Here is a 17,562-nt window from a genome sequence, read left to right as displayed (position 1 = left end):
AAAATATAAAGAGCAACCTTAAAAAGTAGTGTACTTATGTCACTCTTTTGAGACAAAGCAGATTAGTTATTAAATTTTGGCCAGAAAACAAATAATACATTTTAATTAAAATGGTCATTTCTTATGCATGCTTATAGATAATCAGGCACATGCTGCCATAATTTATTATGATTTCTTCAAGAATTTTTAAACATGTTACAAACCATTGATCTTTGATCCTTAGACTTTGATATGTCAGCTGAAAAGATAGTTTCATGGTTAACAAAAATGGAATTCTATTACATAAGGCCAAGGTAAGTCAAGAGGTCTGAGGTGTGTGTGTGTGTGTGTGTGTGTGTGTGTGTGTGTGTGTGTGTGTGTAAGTAAAATCTTCCTGTTTTGATACTTGTCACTACAAATCAGGGATAAATAAGCAAAACTATAACGTTTTATCTCCACTGCTTTGAAGTTTTACAAGGAGAGTTTTATGTCAAAGACAAGGGTTTGGCAAAATGTTTAGCTTATTTAAAATGCAAATGTTTTATATGATTTATTTAAAAGGGAGAGGTGATATAGTGAAGCAGGCAGAAACCTGACTTTAGGGCCAGAAAGACTTAGATTGAAGTTCCACCTCTGACACAAATCAGTTAATCTTTTAGTACCCAAGGATGTTCTCTAAGAGTGTAAATTGTAGAGAAGGTATTGGCTATAGTGGGAGAGGGAGCATCCTCACTTAGGAGGTCTCTACAACACTGAAATTACAGGTCCAGTTCCTTATTCAAAACGTGCCCATTACTATAGAGCTTCTGGATTTGTACGCAAAATAAAAATGCAACATTTACACTCATCACTGAAACCAAAATATTTATAGATCAGGATTAGAGAGGTATTCTGTATATAGTAACCTCTTCCTGAATCTAAAATTTACATACAAACTACATTGAAATACTTTCTTAGACACAGCTTCATTAAGTGGACAAACCTGATGGAGAAAAATATCCTGCAGTAAAAAAATTTAAATTTAAATTAAAAAATAAATAAGGTCCTCTGTTCAGGGGTTCTTAACCTGGGGTGTACAAATTTATTTTTATTTTTAATTTTTATTTTTGCGGAGCAATGAGGGTTAAGTGGCTTGCCCAGGGTCATACAGCTAGTAAGTGTCAAATGTCTTGAGGTCTAATTTGAACTCAGGTCCTCCTGAATCCAGGGCCAGTGCTTTATCCACTGTGCCACCTAGCTGCCCTGCAAATTTATTTTTAAAAATATTCTGACAACTGTATCTTGATATAAATACATACCCAAAGGGGTCCATGAAACAAAAAGGTTTTAAGAACCTCTGCTCTATGTGGTCCTTATAGTTATAAACTTCAATACTTGCAACTCACTCACTTTATCAAGATTTAAAGTAAAGAAGAATTTCATATAAAGAAAGGGAATCAACCTCTGAAAACATAGTTATAATTGAAAATAAAAGTCTAGTGGTGGTACCATGTAGGATGAAGGATGATGGACAATAATCAAGTTCTTTTTTAAAATTTTAACAAAAATACTTGATAAGACTTCCATTTTCTGTAGAGGTGTCACACCCTCTGACTATTAAATAGCATTTTTAATCAGGGCAGTGTTAAAAGTTTCCACTTGCCTGACACCTATCAGATTGGCTAATATGACAAAAAAGGAAAATAATAAATGTTGGGGAAGCTGTGGAAAAATTGGAACACTAATGCATTGTTGGTGGAGTTGTGAACTGATCCAACCATTTTGGAGAGCAATTTAGAATTATGCCCAAAGGGCTATAAAGCTGTGCATACCCTTTGACCCAGCAATACCACTTTTGGGTCTTTTTCCCAAAGAGATCATAAAAAAAGGGAAAAGGACCCACATGTACAAAAATATTTATAGCTACTCTTTTTGTGGTGGCAAGGAATTGGAAATTGAGGGGATGCCCATCAATTGGGGAATGACTGAACAAGTTGTGGTATATGAATGTAATGGAATTCTATTGTGCTGTAAGAAACGATGAGCAGGAGGAGGTCAGAGAAACCTGGAAGGACTTGCATGAACTGATGATGAGTGAGATGAGCAGAACCTGAAGAACATTATACACAGTATCATCAACATTATAGGTTGATCAACCGTGATAGACTAGATTCTTCTCACCAATCCAATGGTACAAGAAAGTTCCAAAGGACTCATGATGGAAAAGGCTCTCCAAATCCAGAAAAAGAAAAAGAAAAAAAGGAACTGAGTGGACCATACTATTTTTTTTGTTTTTGGTGCTGTTGTTTTTCTTTTTTGAGGTTTTTCCTTTTTGCTCTGATTCTTCTCTAATAACATGACTAATGCAGAAATATGTTTAATGTTATTATTTATATATATTTATAGATTAGATAGATAGATAGATAGATAGATAGATAGATAGATAGATAGATAGATAGATAGATAGATAGATCTCCTATATCAGATTACCTGCTGTCGAGGGAAGGAGGGAGAAAAATTGGAAATTGGAAATCTTATCTAAACAAATGTTGAAAACTAAAATAAATAATGAAATAATAAAATTTTTTAAATTTCTTTTTAAAGTTTCTACTTGCTAGGTGGAGGCAAATCATCTACTAGTGATGGTGTGTATTTTCAAAAACACACACTCCATGATGTGCCTTGACTCTACTCAAAGTTGTCACAATCTTAGAAATTAGAATTCTACACACTGAAGGGCTCTTAGAGATCAAATTTGACTCCTTGATTTTACAGACCAGGATAATGAGGCTCAATGAAAGTGTTACTTTCCTAGGGCCAGTTAATAGTAAATATTCCCTAGGACACTATAATCCAATTTCCTAACTATAAGACAAGATAGACAGCAGAGCAAAATATGGCTTGGCTGTGCTTAGAACTAAGGTCAGTACCAGAAGTGGAACTACATACATACCACTATACCACTACTTCTATTTCCTATCTTTCTCATCTCTACTGACAAAGTTGACACTTTTGTTGCCTGGCACTCTCTACCTACTATAATTTTCGACCTCTGATCTAAGCTCTAAAATGAGGTCTGATTTTTCCACTCTCCCATTGACATAAAATATCGTATGTTGTTTGGACCTCATGAAAAACAGAAGCAAAAATAAAGTTTTATGGGATTCCCCTAGAAATAGCTCTTGTTGAGATAAGTAAAGTAATTCCATGAACCTAAAAAGATGGCTGGTAAAAGGTAAACAGCTCACTATCAATAAATCAAAGCCTAATCCATCAACCTATTTCTAAACTTGATCTCCTCTCCGGAATATACCTGAAATTTGTCAGACAGAACTCATAGAAAATAAAAGGATTCTGGATGAACGTAAAATGTCCTCTGGGTTCCTGATCTTCCAGAAAAATTATATATAAAATATTGGAAATGTTTATTGAATTGAACTGACTGAGTTTCTATCCCTCAAAATAAAAGTTATTTGTTAAAGGAATGATAATTTCATATACAATTTCACAACCCTCTAGATCTTTTTCTAACTTTCTCCATAGTGAGGATCTGGGTAAATCAGCAAGTCTAATTTTTCATTTGGTAGGATTTCTTCTCTTATGTTATTTGTGGCTCTAAGTGAAATTAAATTGGTGATCAAAAGCCTTGAGTCCCAAGTGGGCACTAAGCCAAATCACAGACAAATGCCAGGCATTTTCCTAGCATAATTGGCTAGTGTGGAGGGGAACCCAGTATTGCTTTTGAATGCAGACTCCCTTGTCTCTCTAGGTACTGTGGTCTCTCTCATGTCACAAATACTTCAGAATGAGGAAGAATATAACATCTGTATGACAGGACATAATTTCTAAAAATGTCATTACCTTTTTGCAAATATATAACTATTTTAAATACAAAATAGGAAAAACCCAGTTCACATCCTCCAAATCAGCACTGTGGATTGTCAAACTCTAAAATTCTTATCTTTATCTATCTAGATTTTTTTGCTTGCTACATTTTAGTAGAGTTTTTGTGTACTAGCTTTTTTTGCCTGGTTGTGTGATTTTAATCAGAATATCACAATTATTTCCACAGAAGATTATAATGAAAGATCAGTATCTTTTGGAACAAGTGATAGGAAAAGTGAAAAAAATTCCTGTTTACAAAATTTTGAGCTATAACCAATTAGGAGTATGAAAGAAACAGCAATAAATGAGACATACCAACTTCTCCTGATGATTTAATTGAATTTAAGTTCTAAATTTAGTATAACACTGTAATAAATATAGCACATTAATAAAGGCTTTTTTAAAAAATAACTTCATGTTTCCTACCTCTGAAAGGAATTTGTTCTGGCCCTGCTTTGCCTTAAATCGTTTAATCTTTTGTTGAATTCTCTTGTCTTTGTCCAGGTCTTCTATGGATGCCCACTGACAGTGGAGGTAAGAGCTAAAAGAATAAAAATAATAATCCTTGAAAAACAAACAATGCCTATGTATCAACTTACCCTCATCCTTTACCTCTTGAATTAACCAAACTAAACAAACCATCAATAGTTATGGTACTGCACTCACTACTCCAAAAATGGTGTTAGTCAATGTTCAAGAAATAAACACAAGAAAACCTAAGATGAAAGGAGTCGCTAATGGCCAAATCTTGACGATTAGGACTAATTTTCTCTTCTCAGATACATGGAAGAGAGAAGTGGAATCAAGGCCCTCTGTTACAGGGGCCAAATTCTTCTTAAGTTATATTTTTGGAAGATAACTTTGGAAGATAACATTGCCTTGGGGGATGAATGGTACATGTATAATGATATCTCCCTTTATAGAAACCCAGTTTCGCTTTTTAAAAAATCATAAATCTATGGAGTATAATGGTCTGGGCTTATCCCTGCTGGACAAAAATGATTTGGTGTATCACCTTCTATTTGACCCAGTCAGCCTAGTTGAAGGCTTACCCTAGGCAAAGTTGGGAAACCTGAAATTTTGTCTTCTGCCCCCAGCCTCCTCTTCTCTTCACCCCATTCCCCCTATCAAAACAGGGGAAAATCTGATAACCAATCATTCATACTTGTTGACTGAATGACTGATGATATTTAAATAGGAACTCATTTACACTAATGTGTTACCTCACCCACACATTTGCTTTTATTTTGAATTATGGAACAAAAGGCTCTTCTTTTTTTTTTCTTTTTTCTTTTTTTTGTGAGGCAATGGGAGTTAAGTGACTTGCCCAGGGTCACATGGCTAATAAGTATCTAGTGTCTGAGGCCAGATTTGAACTCAGGTCCTCCTGAATCCAGGGCCAGTGCTTTATCCACTGTGCCACCTAGCTGCCCCTCTCCCCATTTCTCTCTCTCTCTTTTTTTTTTTTGTGGGGCAATGAGGGTTAAGTGACTTGCCCAGGGACACACAGCTAGTAAGTGTCATGTGTCTGAGGCCGAATTTGAACTCAGTTCCTTCTGACTCCAGGGCCAGTGCTCTATTCACTGTGCCACCTAGCTGCCTCTGGCTCTTCTCCTTCTTAAAGGAGTTTTATGTATGATGGGCAGGTGGAGAGGTCAGAGGGGGCCTACTCAATTTATTTGAAAGGTACAATTTGCTCATTTTATGACAATGTTTCTCCCCCACCTCCATTTTAAAAGGTGAAGCAAGATTACAGTGATGATCACAGAAAGGCCCCTATTTTCCTACAAAGGAAGACAAAACAGCCTCTGGAAATTTCTAGAACACACTTCCAAAGTGGGCTTTGAAGGTAAGGGCGGGTTGGAAGAAGATGGCCCGTGTTCCCTTTGTCACCAGCTTTTCCCAGGACTTCAACCAGCCTTCTTTAAGCATGGGTCTGCCTGCTGAAAGCTTTCCTCCTTCAAGCCCAACCCCAACTCTATCTGAACCTGACCTCTCCTTTCCCTAACATCAACTCATAACCTGCCCTCCCCTCTCTCTGCTCACACATTACATTTTCTGATACAGGATGCTATTTTAGTTATTACATAAGGAATTGTTTAAGCTATAGGCTCCAGATATAGATCTGAGACCCTAGAACATATCCCTCTGGCTTCTAGGACATTTCTACTTCTGCTGATAAAGATTCTCACAAAGAAGCTCTGTCACTGAGACATACACTCTTGGTCAATGGAGGTAATTCTCTATTTAAGAGTCAGTTATGGTACCCTTTAGAACTAGAAATAGACACATTTGTAAAGAACTTTCAGTTCTGCTTTGGAGGCAGTGCCTAGAATTTTTCAATGAAACAGAGACAGATTCTTATGAAAATGTGTGTGGCCTCAGTTCACTTCTCATAAACCAGGATGAAATTCCTTTATATTTTAAGTCCTGATAATAACCAACTTCAGGAAAGAAAGAACAGAAAAGCTTAATCAGAAGACTAAAACTGTGCTACTTCATCATAATAGATAACTGTTATAAAATAATTATAGGAGGGAAAGGGGCATGCATGAATTCAAGATTAAGATTAGATAGAAAGAGAATAAGATTAACAAAATGTCTGAAATAGTACCTACACTTTGGATACCCTAAAAATTATATATTTACATCATTTGGAAATTCTATCAAAAGGGGGAAAAAAACCTGGCTTTTTCTGGTATTATAGTTTTCTTTAACATTTTGCCATATGAATTTTGTCCTTTCCCTTTAAAAATACACACACACACACAGGAATAATTTGTAATGATTCCATCCAGACTCTACACATGGATTAGTAGTTAGAACTATTTAAAGCTCTGTCTTTGTCTTCTTCATAGGCTAGATAAGCACCTTATTCAAGTTGAACCATTCCATGTCAGTATAGTCAATCTGTCCTGCAGTGCCCTTTCCCAGCAATCAATATCTGGGCCCTGTGTTTGGGTTTGCTATGTCCATGTGTTATTTTTGCTTACTTTGTTGCCTTCACCATCAATGAACTGATTAAGACCCACCATCGCACTTCTTGGTATTTTTTATTTGGGAATATAAGATTTTTCCAATGAACCTGGTACAGATGTTAATTACTCTTTTGTTCATAAAATGTTTGTGAAGTTTCTACTATGTGTAGATTGCAAAATCTACACATTGCACAAGACAGTGCTGATTCCTAGTGTATTTGTCACTCCAACACTTGTAGGTCGGACAGAAGTTTGACTAAACAAAACTTCAGATTTACTTGCAACATCACGGCCACGCAAGTGTCCCCTGGATTCCTTGAAATGATGTGCAAGCTCCTTCTCTAGGAGTGCCTGTTTAAAAACATACTGTCAAGCTTTTATCCTCTGTATTGTCAACAAATATTGTCCTTATAATGTTTCTTTGAACATACAACCCTAATCTAATTGTTAATCTGTAGCACTGAGATGACTCTACAAAGCAATCCCAATTTGTTTATGCTTTATTGTTTACTCTTCTATTATAGTCATCAACTCTCAAAGAATTCTTAATTAAAGTAGTTTTTCCTGACCATTAAAGATGTACTGAAACAGAAATGCTTCTAAAGTTTAGGACTCCTATCTTAATATCAATTTCCATGGTTCTTGTTGCATGTTCTTGAAAGATTATACAGAATAGACTGAATAAGATCATACATACACATACACACACACACACGCGCACACGCACACACACACACACACACACTATTCCCTTTTGTTCTGTTAAAATCAAGGAACTTTAAAAACTGAAAAATCTCAGAAATCATCTCATCTAACCTCAATATTTTAAAGATGAGGACACCGAGACCCACCCAAGTTAAGTGGCTTACCTAAACAGACAGTGGCAAGTCTAGGACCAGAATCTAAGTGTCTTAACTCTGTTACATCATTCACTCCTTCCTTGTTGATAAAAAGTCATCTGAGAAACCATGATGTCTAATCAAATAATCTCACAGTTGGAAGACTTCAGAAATCAACTAGTGCAACCTGTACTGGGGCAGGAATTCCTTTTACAACATCATAAGTGGTCAATGAGCAAAGAGGAACTTAGTTTCTCTTAAGTCATACCCTTTCAATCACTCTTTTTTTCTTTCTTTTTTTTTGGGGGGGTGAGGCAATTGGGGTTAAGTAACTTGCCCAGGATCACACAGCTAGTAAGTGTCAAGTGTCTGAGGCCGGATTTAAACTCAGGTCCTCCTGACTCCAGGGCCAGTGCTCTATCCTATCAGCTCTAGCCACCTAGCTGCTCCAAGTCATGCCCTTTCTAATTCTGGACAATTGTTACTTGATAGGCAGGTTTTTGCTTTTCCCCTACATTGATTCCAAAATTACCTCTCTGTAACTTCTACATGTTGCCTCTAGTTCTGCTACCCAGGGCAAGGAATAATAAGCCTAATTCTTTTTCCATTGGATTGTCCTTCACATACTTGAAGACAACTACCATGACCACACCCCTTCTAAGGCTTCCCTTACTATGTTATAAATACCACCAGTTCTTTTTATTTTGCATGGCATGGTCTCCAATTCCACTGCCGTTCTGTTCACTCTTCCTTCTACCTTATTGTTAGTTACTAAATGTGGCACAGAACTCAATACAATACTATAGATATGGTGTGACAGTAAAATGATCACTTCTCTTGTTCTGGGCACAGTAATGATTTCAAAAATTGTCTTAGCTTTTTGAGTTGCCCTATCACATTGTTGATTCATATTAAGCTTTTAGCATATGAAAACATCTATCTCCTTCATAGGAATTGTTGTCTAGCCACATTTCTTCAATCTCATATTTGTTAAGTTGATTTTTTAAATGCAAATTAATGTCCTTACATTTATGAAATTTCAACTTCCTAAGTTTGAGTCATAATTGTGGCCTGTTGAGATGTTTTTAGATCCTGACTCTACCACCCAATTTGATAATACCAGGTTATAACATCATGGAAAAATCTTCGGGGATTAAAAGACTATTGCAGTTATTAGTAGTCATAATCTAATACATTTATTAAGATATTTACACTGTCTTCTTTACTAACATTATAAGGTCTTGATAAAAGTTTTCTAGTATATTCCCAAACTAAGTTCTACCTAAACAGCCAAAAATTACAAAATTATTTGTGGCTACCCATGTCCAGATAAATCAATCTTGGTCAAAGTGATCTCTTTGTAGAATTTAGCCAAATACAGAAAATAACCAGTTCTTTCAGCTGCTGCCTTGAATCAGCATTTCTACCTTTTCTCTTAGAGAGCAAAAGTGACAGTTTTTAAAATCAGATCAGCTTAGCATTATCTTTGTTTCCTACTCATCCCCTATAGACTTTTGCCCAAATTAGTAGCCATAAAATTTGGCCCATTGTATAAAATAACTCCAATGAAGTAATTCCTTTTGTATATCCTTCATTAATATTAAAATTCATTTGGAAAGCCTATCTTTCAACATGCTTATTAGTGAGTTTGGAGAGAAATTGTGCTACAGAGGTTCTTTCATTCATTTTTACTAAAGCCGACTTTTTTCCTATAAATTCTTCTTGTTTATTAGGCAAGGAAATTAGCAAACATTCACTAAAGACCAATTAGAGACTTTCCGAAGAAAACAGTAAGAGATGTTTAAAAAATCTTACGCATTTTTGCTTCACACCTAAGTTAAAGACGCCAAAGAATTATTAGTCAAACAAAAATAAATTTATGTGATCAACAGTCAAAACATTATTTTTATAAGGTGATTGAGATTTTTAAGTATGCTTTCCAAAAATGACTGCCCCCACCCCCAGAATCACAATTTACTTACAAGTTTTTGTATTTCACATAGAATTCCTCTACTTCCACCTCTTCTCCAGACTCCTTCTGCAACAAAAGAAATTTTCAGCAATATGCTTAAAATCATCTACTGGAACATTCAGCAGCTTAATTGTTCCCTCCCACCAAAGCATAGAATGTGTCCACCTTTGAGGGATAAAAGTACGTTGTAGCTCAGTGCAGGGCTAGTGAGATGGAATGCCTGTATTTGTAAAGCATTTCCTAAAACAGCTTACCCTCTGCTTACTCTAACTTCTAAGACATGAATCATTTTAACTCCTCCCTAACCACATGCAGCTTCATTCACAACAACCTGACCCCAAATCTGGCTTTCTGCCAAACCCACAGCGTTAAGTAGACGCCAAGTGTACCATTTTCTCAGGCAGTAGCCAATTAGCAACTGCACTCCTGAATGCCATATGTATTATTTTTGGCTGGCTCATGGCAACTTTACATTATGGGTTTTGTAATGTTTTAAAATAGTTTAAAGCAGGTTTAGACCTTCATATAGTTAATAACTCTAAACAAAAAACCATATAAAACTAAAGCCTGTTCTTATGCTATAATTTTACTGCATCACTATGCCTGGTTTTAGTTTTACTCAATGGTACAATTAAATTCTCTCCAGCAAGATGTCACACATACATAGCAGCCAAATTAAATTAACACCCAAAATACTACATTCAAGTAAGGCTGACATTGTAATATGTCATTAAAAACAAGGGTATTCAAACTTAAGACTGTCTGTAACGTCTCTCATTCCAGAGTACTACAGTGTATTTATGGAAGATAACAATACTTTCTTATTTTAGGTTTGCATCTCAACCTTTGAGGTTCTCCCCTATCCCTGCAATTTAGTTTCAGTGTTGATTGAAATGTACTAATTTCCTTTTAGAAGGGTTGATGACATAAGATATGGACATAAAAAGATAAACAGTTTTTACAGATGTTTAGGAATTATCTTTATGTTCTATTACAAGGATGGCCAAGCCATGCCTTAAGGGAAACACATGGCTTTTGTAGAGTAACTTGTGAAGAAAATAAAAGCAAATACAAACATGGTAGAGAACACAAAGTCTGAAAGTTCCTAACAATTAGAGAAAGTCTCTCCTCAAACTCTCTGAATTTATAATCATCGATTACTGTGATCAAACTATGTAACTGCTGCAGATATATAGCCTGCTTCTCCAATGTTTAAGAGTTTGGAATTGCTCACGTGCATGGAACACTGGTAGATATCTGACCAAGAAGGGAATGGAGTGATGGTCCATAGTATAGCCAACAACTATTAGTGACCCCATGGTAGGATGAATCAGAATGGCCAGTCTATAAAATGTCATAATGTCACTGTGTCCTACACTCCTGATGAAGGCTGTATTCTACAATGGATATAAAGGGAGGCAGGTCATCTTTGTTCCAGACTGTTGGTCTTTGCTGACACAAACAAAAAGAAATCCGTTCCCTGCATACTTGGTGACCTAACAGAAGGAACTTAAAATGTTAGAAATAAAAGTAAAGTCTTATCCATTTGGATAATAATATCTCCAAAATTCATTCCACTTTTCATCTCCCCCACTCTTTTTCTGCTGTGCCCTGTGTTTTAACATTTATTCATTTATGTAGTTACAATTTGCAACTGGAAAAGCCAGTTGGGAGCTATCTTATTGGAAGAAAGAAAATAACATTTATTAAACATCTACCATGCACTGTGATAAGTGCTTTAAAAATATTACATAATTTGGTCCTCAAAACAACCCTTTGTGATAGATGCTGTTATTATACCCATTAGAGGTTAAGTGAGCTGCCTAGGGTCACACAGCTAGTAAGAGTCTGAGGCCTAATTTGAACTCAGGTCTTCCTAACACCAGGGCCAACACTCCACTGTCACTTAGCTGCCTTTTGGCTCCTCAAAATACATCACAAAATTTAAATAAGTTAAGTGAAGTCAGATTTCCTTCCTTTGTATTTCTTTAATAATGTTCTCTCCTACTATCTTCTCTAATCAATTAGCATTTATCACCAACCACTATATGCCAGGCATTCTATAGTCTGTAAAGTGTTCTTACTTCCCAGAAGTATTAAATAGTAATATATTGGAGCTCAGAGAATTTTCCCACAAAAATCCCTGCACCAATGATTCTATGAACACATAACCACCATTTATTAATTCTATCATCAGTATTTATTTCCCTGTCCCCACTGGCTACAATATTTTGGATCATGCTGCTGAATGGTCCATGTGAAGCACCAGAGTTCTAAAATGCTTAAAAAGTGTGGCTATATCTCACAGAGATAGACTTGAGCTCTATTTTAAGCAGCATCTGCTGCTGACATAATTATCTCAAAGGTCAGAACAACTGATCTCATTTGATCTTCATAAATAACCTATAGTTAAACACCACTTAAGATCTTTGAGGACAGGGACTGCTTTTGCCTCTGTATCTAACATAGCATCTTGCACAGTATAGGTGCTCAGTAAATGTTAATTGAATTAAATTGTAAGAAAGGGAATGGCAAGTATTAACTTCATTTTATAGATAAGGAAATGAGCTCAGAAAAATGATATGACTTATCCAGAGTCACAGAGATGGGATTTAAACCAATCTCACCTCATTCTGAGACCAGTACTCTCTTTACTACAGCTACCCACACAGCTCAAAGAAAGCATTTTATGTTATAAGCATTTGCAATTAATACTTAGAAATAGTCCAGGATATCTCGAGTGGAAACTACAATTCCCAAACATGGGGCAGCTAGGTAGTATAGTGGATAAAACACCAGCCCTGGATACAGGAGGACTTGAGTTCAAATCTGACCTCAGACACTTGACACTTAATAGCTGTTACCCTGGGCAAGTCACAACCCTCATTGCCCTGCAAAAACAAAACTTAAAATAAATAGATAAACAACTAAATAGATGCTTGAATAAATAAAAGAACAAATAAACAAATACATAAATAAATGAGTAAATAAGTAAGCAAGTAAAAAATGAGTGAACAAATAAATAAATAAAAATAAATGAATGAATGAATGAATGAATGAATGAATGAATGAATGAATGAATGAATGAATAAGTGAAAGGAATTCCCAAGCACAAAACTACTCAAAATTACATTACTGAATAGCTACTGTGTATGTTTGAGGTAGTCCCTGTGAATAAGAAATTTAAGTGTTTTAAGGTATTGCTTCTGGCCAAAAGTCAACTCACTTCCATTAGTAATTGGCTGCTTTAATTTATTTTTTTATTTTTTGCAGAGCAATAAGGGTTGTGACTTGCCAGAGTCACACAGCTAGTAAGTGTCAAGTGCCTGAGACTAGATTTGAACTCAGGTCTTCCTGAATACAGGGCTAGTGCTTTATCCACTGTGCCATCTAGTTGCCTCCGCTTTAATATTCTTAGCCTAAAAAGGCAGTATACTCTGGTGCTCTAATGCTCAGTTTCTTAGAGGCACTTTTGAGAGCCACATGTTTTATATTCAAATTGAAAAGTTCCAAACATGCTAAGGCAAATTTGTCATTATTTCTGGAGCTACAGAGGGAAGCAAATCAACCTCTTCTAATACTAAAATCCTAAAACAGGGTGAAAACCTATTAACCTTTCTTAAGCATTTATTATTACCAAGTTAGAGAGTCACAAAGGAGGAAACAAAATCCATCTATTGCAAACAATAAAACTAGTATTATTGAAATAATTTTTTTAAAACTATCTTCCCAGACTGATTGTATTATTCCCCCTCATACATTCTATATTCCTGCCAAACTGGATTATATGCTACGCCTCACACAGTATACTTCATGCCCCATTTTCACACCTTTACAAGGTGCCTCCATGCCTAAAATGCTTTCCCTCCATTTTTTGGAAGCCCTAGAAACATTCAAGGTTCAGCTCAAAGCCTTTGATTTTTTTCTTTATAGAACCAGAACCTAGCACAGCACATGGTATAGAGTAGGTGCTTGATAAATACCACTGAACTGAATTGCTAAATAACACAAATGTATGATTAAAGAGGCACTAAAGCTTTAACCCGTCAGAAATTCACTACCAAAGATACTGAAACATTTTTAACTGTGTGAGAAAATAAGAATACTAGTGGTGATGTGAATGGAAAAGGGAATTAAGTCTTTCCCCTTATGACAGATTATTTGAATATCATAATTGTTACTAGATTCAGTTAAAGTATCTTAAAATGACAAAAGGATAAGATTCTGTTTAAAAGAAAATCTCTATTAAGCTTACAAATGTTAATAGGAAATATAGACAGTTAACACTAAAAAGAAAGCCAATTCTATTTTGACAAAGTGAATTTAAGTCATTATTTCCACCCTTTAACCACAAAGAAGAAGGCTTATCAGAATTCATATGATGATTTAAACTTGGAAAAACTGACGATTAATTCACCAAAAGCCCTTTACACTCATGTAAAGGAGTCCATTTTAGTCACAAGAACCAACCATATCCCTTATGCGAAAGCTTACATGAATTGATTTGGTTTCAGAACTCTCAACACCACTTGAGTCATCCCTGATTGGCATGTTGTATAATCCTTTATATTTAACTTTTGCCCAAGGTTTGAGAAGTTCTGGCTAAGGCACTGCCCAAAAGAAAGATAAAACATGATCACTGACATCTATGATCTTCTATCATTGTATTAATAAAGATATATATTATTGATCTCCTTGCTATAGTTACCGGAATGTTACCAGCAGAAAATGAAACTTCTTAAAGGTTTTGATTGACTTCTTAAAAAGCAATTATCCACAGTAAGAGAAAAGAAAATAGTACTGATAACTAAAATATATACAGAGGCTTCAAATGTTACTTTAACACGAAGTTGCGATCCTCTCCTCCAGAAAAGCTAACTGCTAATAAAAACTGTTCATTTATTTAATAGAGGGGTAACTAGGTGGTCTACTGGGTAGAGTGTTGGCCTAAAGTCAGGAAGACTCGTTTTCCTCAATTCAAATCCAGCCTTAAGACACTTACTAGCTGTGTGGTCATGCACAAGTCACTTAATTACTGTTTGCTCAGTTTCCTCAACTGTAACAAGAGCTTGAGAAGGAAATAGCAAACCACTCCAGTATCTTTGCCAAGAAAACCTCAAATGGGGTCACAAAGAGTCAGACATGACTGAAATGAATGAACAACAAAACATTCAATAGAGCTCATGTCTACTGTGTACAGAGCACTATGTTATTCACTAGGGAGAGGCAATGTTTTAATAAGAGATAATTCCTGCCCCCATGAAGTTTAAAGTCCAGTAGAAAGATATGACAGCTAACTAGATTGCACAATGCTACATCATAAGTGCATCAAAGAGCTCCTAAAAATAAATGGAATGGGGGATCTGAGGGGAAGCCTTTTTTTTTTAATTGACTGCCTTTTACAAAAATCAAGAAAAAAAACTCATGCATTCTAGTTCAGCTCTATAGGATAGATGTTCTAGCCAAACCAGATTTCTCTCTCTTCCATACATGTCACTTCATTTCCTTTCTTTCTGTGCCTTTGCACGGCCTTCCCCACCCCCTTACCCCTACCACCATTCCATGTCTGGAATGCAGTTTCTCATCATATCTGCCTGATAGGAGCTCTCCAGGACACAAATCAAGTACCACTTTCTACAAGAAGTCCTTCCTGATTACCCAGCTGGCAGTACCCTCCCTGTCTGACATTTATTTAGTATCATATATATATATATATATATATATATATATATATATTTATTTTCGTATTTATTTTTGTTATGTGTATTCTCTACACGTGTGCACTCATGCACACACACACACACGTTTTTTTTTCCTCCAATAGAATGTAAACTCCTTGAGAGTAGAGGTTGTTTCATTCATTACATTTTTTATCCCTAGCATCTAACACAGTATCTGGCATACAGTAGGCATCTGACAAACACTTGCTAATTGATTTGCACTCAATAGATGAAGAGGGGAAGGGAGAGAATTGCTAGCATAGTGTGACCAAAGGCACACAGTTAAGTGTTCATGGAATAGGGAAGATATCAGTTTTGCTGGGGTAAAGATGAGATCATGCTGGCAGGTTGTAGGGGGCTTCAAATGTCAGGCAGCAGACTTTGAATATTACCTAGTAGGCATTAGGGAGCTACAATGATTTGAACATAAGAGTAATATGACCAAATTTATGCCCCTTCCCCAAAAAAAGTTATTTTGGAAGTGTTATGATGGACACATTGGAAAAAAGAATTGGGACAAGAATTATTACGAGGCGACTTCAAATGTCAAGGTGAGTGGAAATGATGCCTTGGATTAGGGTGATGGCAGTAGGAACAGAAGGGAAGGAAAATATAAGAGAAATGTTACAGAGGTGTATCTGATAGGATCTGATTGTTAATTATGTGAGTTGAAGGAACAGCCAATGATAAGAACAAGGTTATGATCATGGGAGACTCAATGAATACATGTACCACAGAGAGAAATGCTGAAGTCAAAAGGAAGAAAACGTTTGGAGCGAAAACATTCTCAGTGTTAGACTACTGAGTAGGTGTCATTGAGCATAAAAGCTCTCTGAGCAATTGAAGATATAGATCCAGAGTGCAGAAGAAGAGTTTGGAATGCATAGAAGTGGTTAGTTGGAGCCATGGGAATGGATGAAGTTAACCAAGAGAGAAGGAAAAGAAGGAAGATTTTTGGGTAACATCCACATATTAAGAGCTAAAATAGATAATAAGAAGTCAACATGGGAGCCAGGAGTAGTTAAAAGGCTAGAAAAAGAAACAATAAAATATTGGAAGCTAGGTGGTATAATGGATGGAGTGCTGGACTCAGGAGTCAATAAGATCTGAATTCCTATCCTGCCTCAGACACTTATTAGCTGTGTGACCTTGGTCAAGTTACATAACTACTCTGTGTCTTAGTTTTTCTTCATTTGTAAATTAAAGGGGTTGCATTTCATGGTTTCTAAACCTTCGTGGCTTCTAACCTTTTGGGTTATAAATCTATGATTCTATGAAAATGCTGTCTCTGAAGTCGGAGTAGTAGTCAACAGGAAAGAGTAGTCAACAGAGTCAAAATTACTCTTACTGCTATGAATCAATATCACTCTTTTGGAAAGCAATTTAGAATTATGTAAATAAAGTGACTAAAATACCCATATTCTATGATCCAGACATTCCACTTCCAAGATTACACCCCCAAGAAGATCACTGATAAGAAGAAAGTCCCAACACATGCAAAAATATTTTTAGCAATACTTTTTTTTGTGATAGTAAAAAAAATTAAAAACAAAGTACATGCCCATCTATTAGAGAATGGCTACACAAACTAAGACACATGTATGTAATGGAATATTACAGTGCTATTAGGAAGGACAAATATGATATAAATAGAGTAATATGGAAAAACTTACATGATATGAAGCAGAGTGAAACTAAGCAGAGTCAATAAAACAATATACACAATGATGACGACATAAATGGAAAAATACCACCACAAAAAATAAAGTCGATGTTGCAAAACTATAAAGAACAAGCCTGGCCTCTACAGAGATATGAGGTCCATAGGTGTGGTACATGGCACACATTTTCATGCTTTTTTTTGGATGTATTGATGAGGTTTGCCAATTTGTTTTCTTTAAAAATACTGTTTATTTATATTAAACAAAACTACTTACTGGGAAGGCAAGAAATAATGAAAAAAAATTGGTGATGTAAAAAGAAAATAAAAATTCACAAAAATAAAAAATTAATTAATAATACTTTTCACTATCTACTCATTGCCCTCCAAATATATCATAAAGGACAAGGATAGAAAAGAAAAAAAGAAGAAAAGAACATTAGATTTGATAGGACTTAAATCACTGATGACTTTTAGAAGAGCAGTTTCATTGGAATGGCAGAGGCACACCAAATTATAAACTGAGAATGGGTAGCATAGACATGAAGGC

General features: G+C 35.7%; 1 protein-coding gene across 1 annotated transcript in view; it reads right to left on the bottom strand.

The window, feature by feature from the left end:
- CHD7 (chromodomain helicase DNA binding protein 7) overlaps positions 1-17,562 on the bottom strand; it is a 247,727-nt gene that overhangs the window by 64,514 nt on the left and 165,651 nt on the right. Inside the window, 2 exon segments of the mRNA XM_043962891.1 lie at positions 4,270-4,384; positions 9,643-9,698. Coding sequence (XP_043818826.1) covers positions 4,270-4,384; positions 9,643-9,698 — 171 coding nt within the window.

The sequence above is a fragment of the Dromiciops gliroides genome, chromosome 1 (genome assembly GCF_019393635.1).
Source record: "Dromiciops gliroides isolate mDroGli1 chromosome 1, mDroGli1.pri, whole genome shotgun sequence".
Lineage (NCBI taxonomy): Eukaryota > Metazoa > Chordata > Mammalia > Microbiotheria > Microbiotheriidae > Dromiciops > Dromiciops gliroides.
The sequence above is the reverse complement of the archived record's forward strand: the minus strand, read 5'-3'. Positions and strand labels throughout refer to the sequence as shown.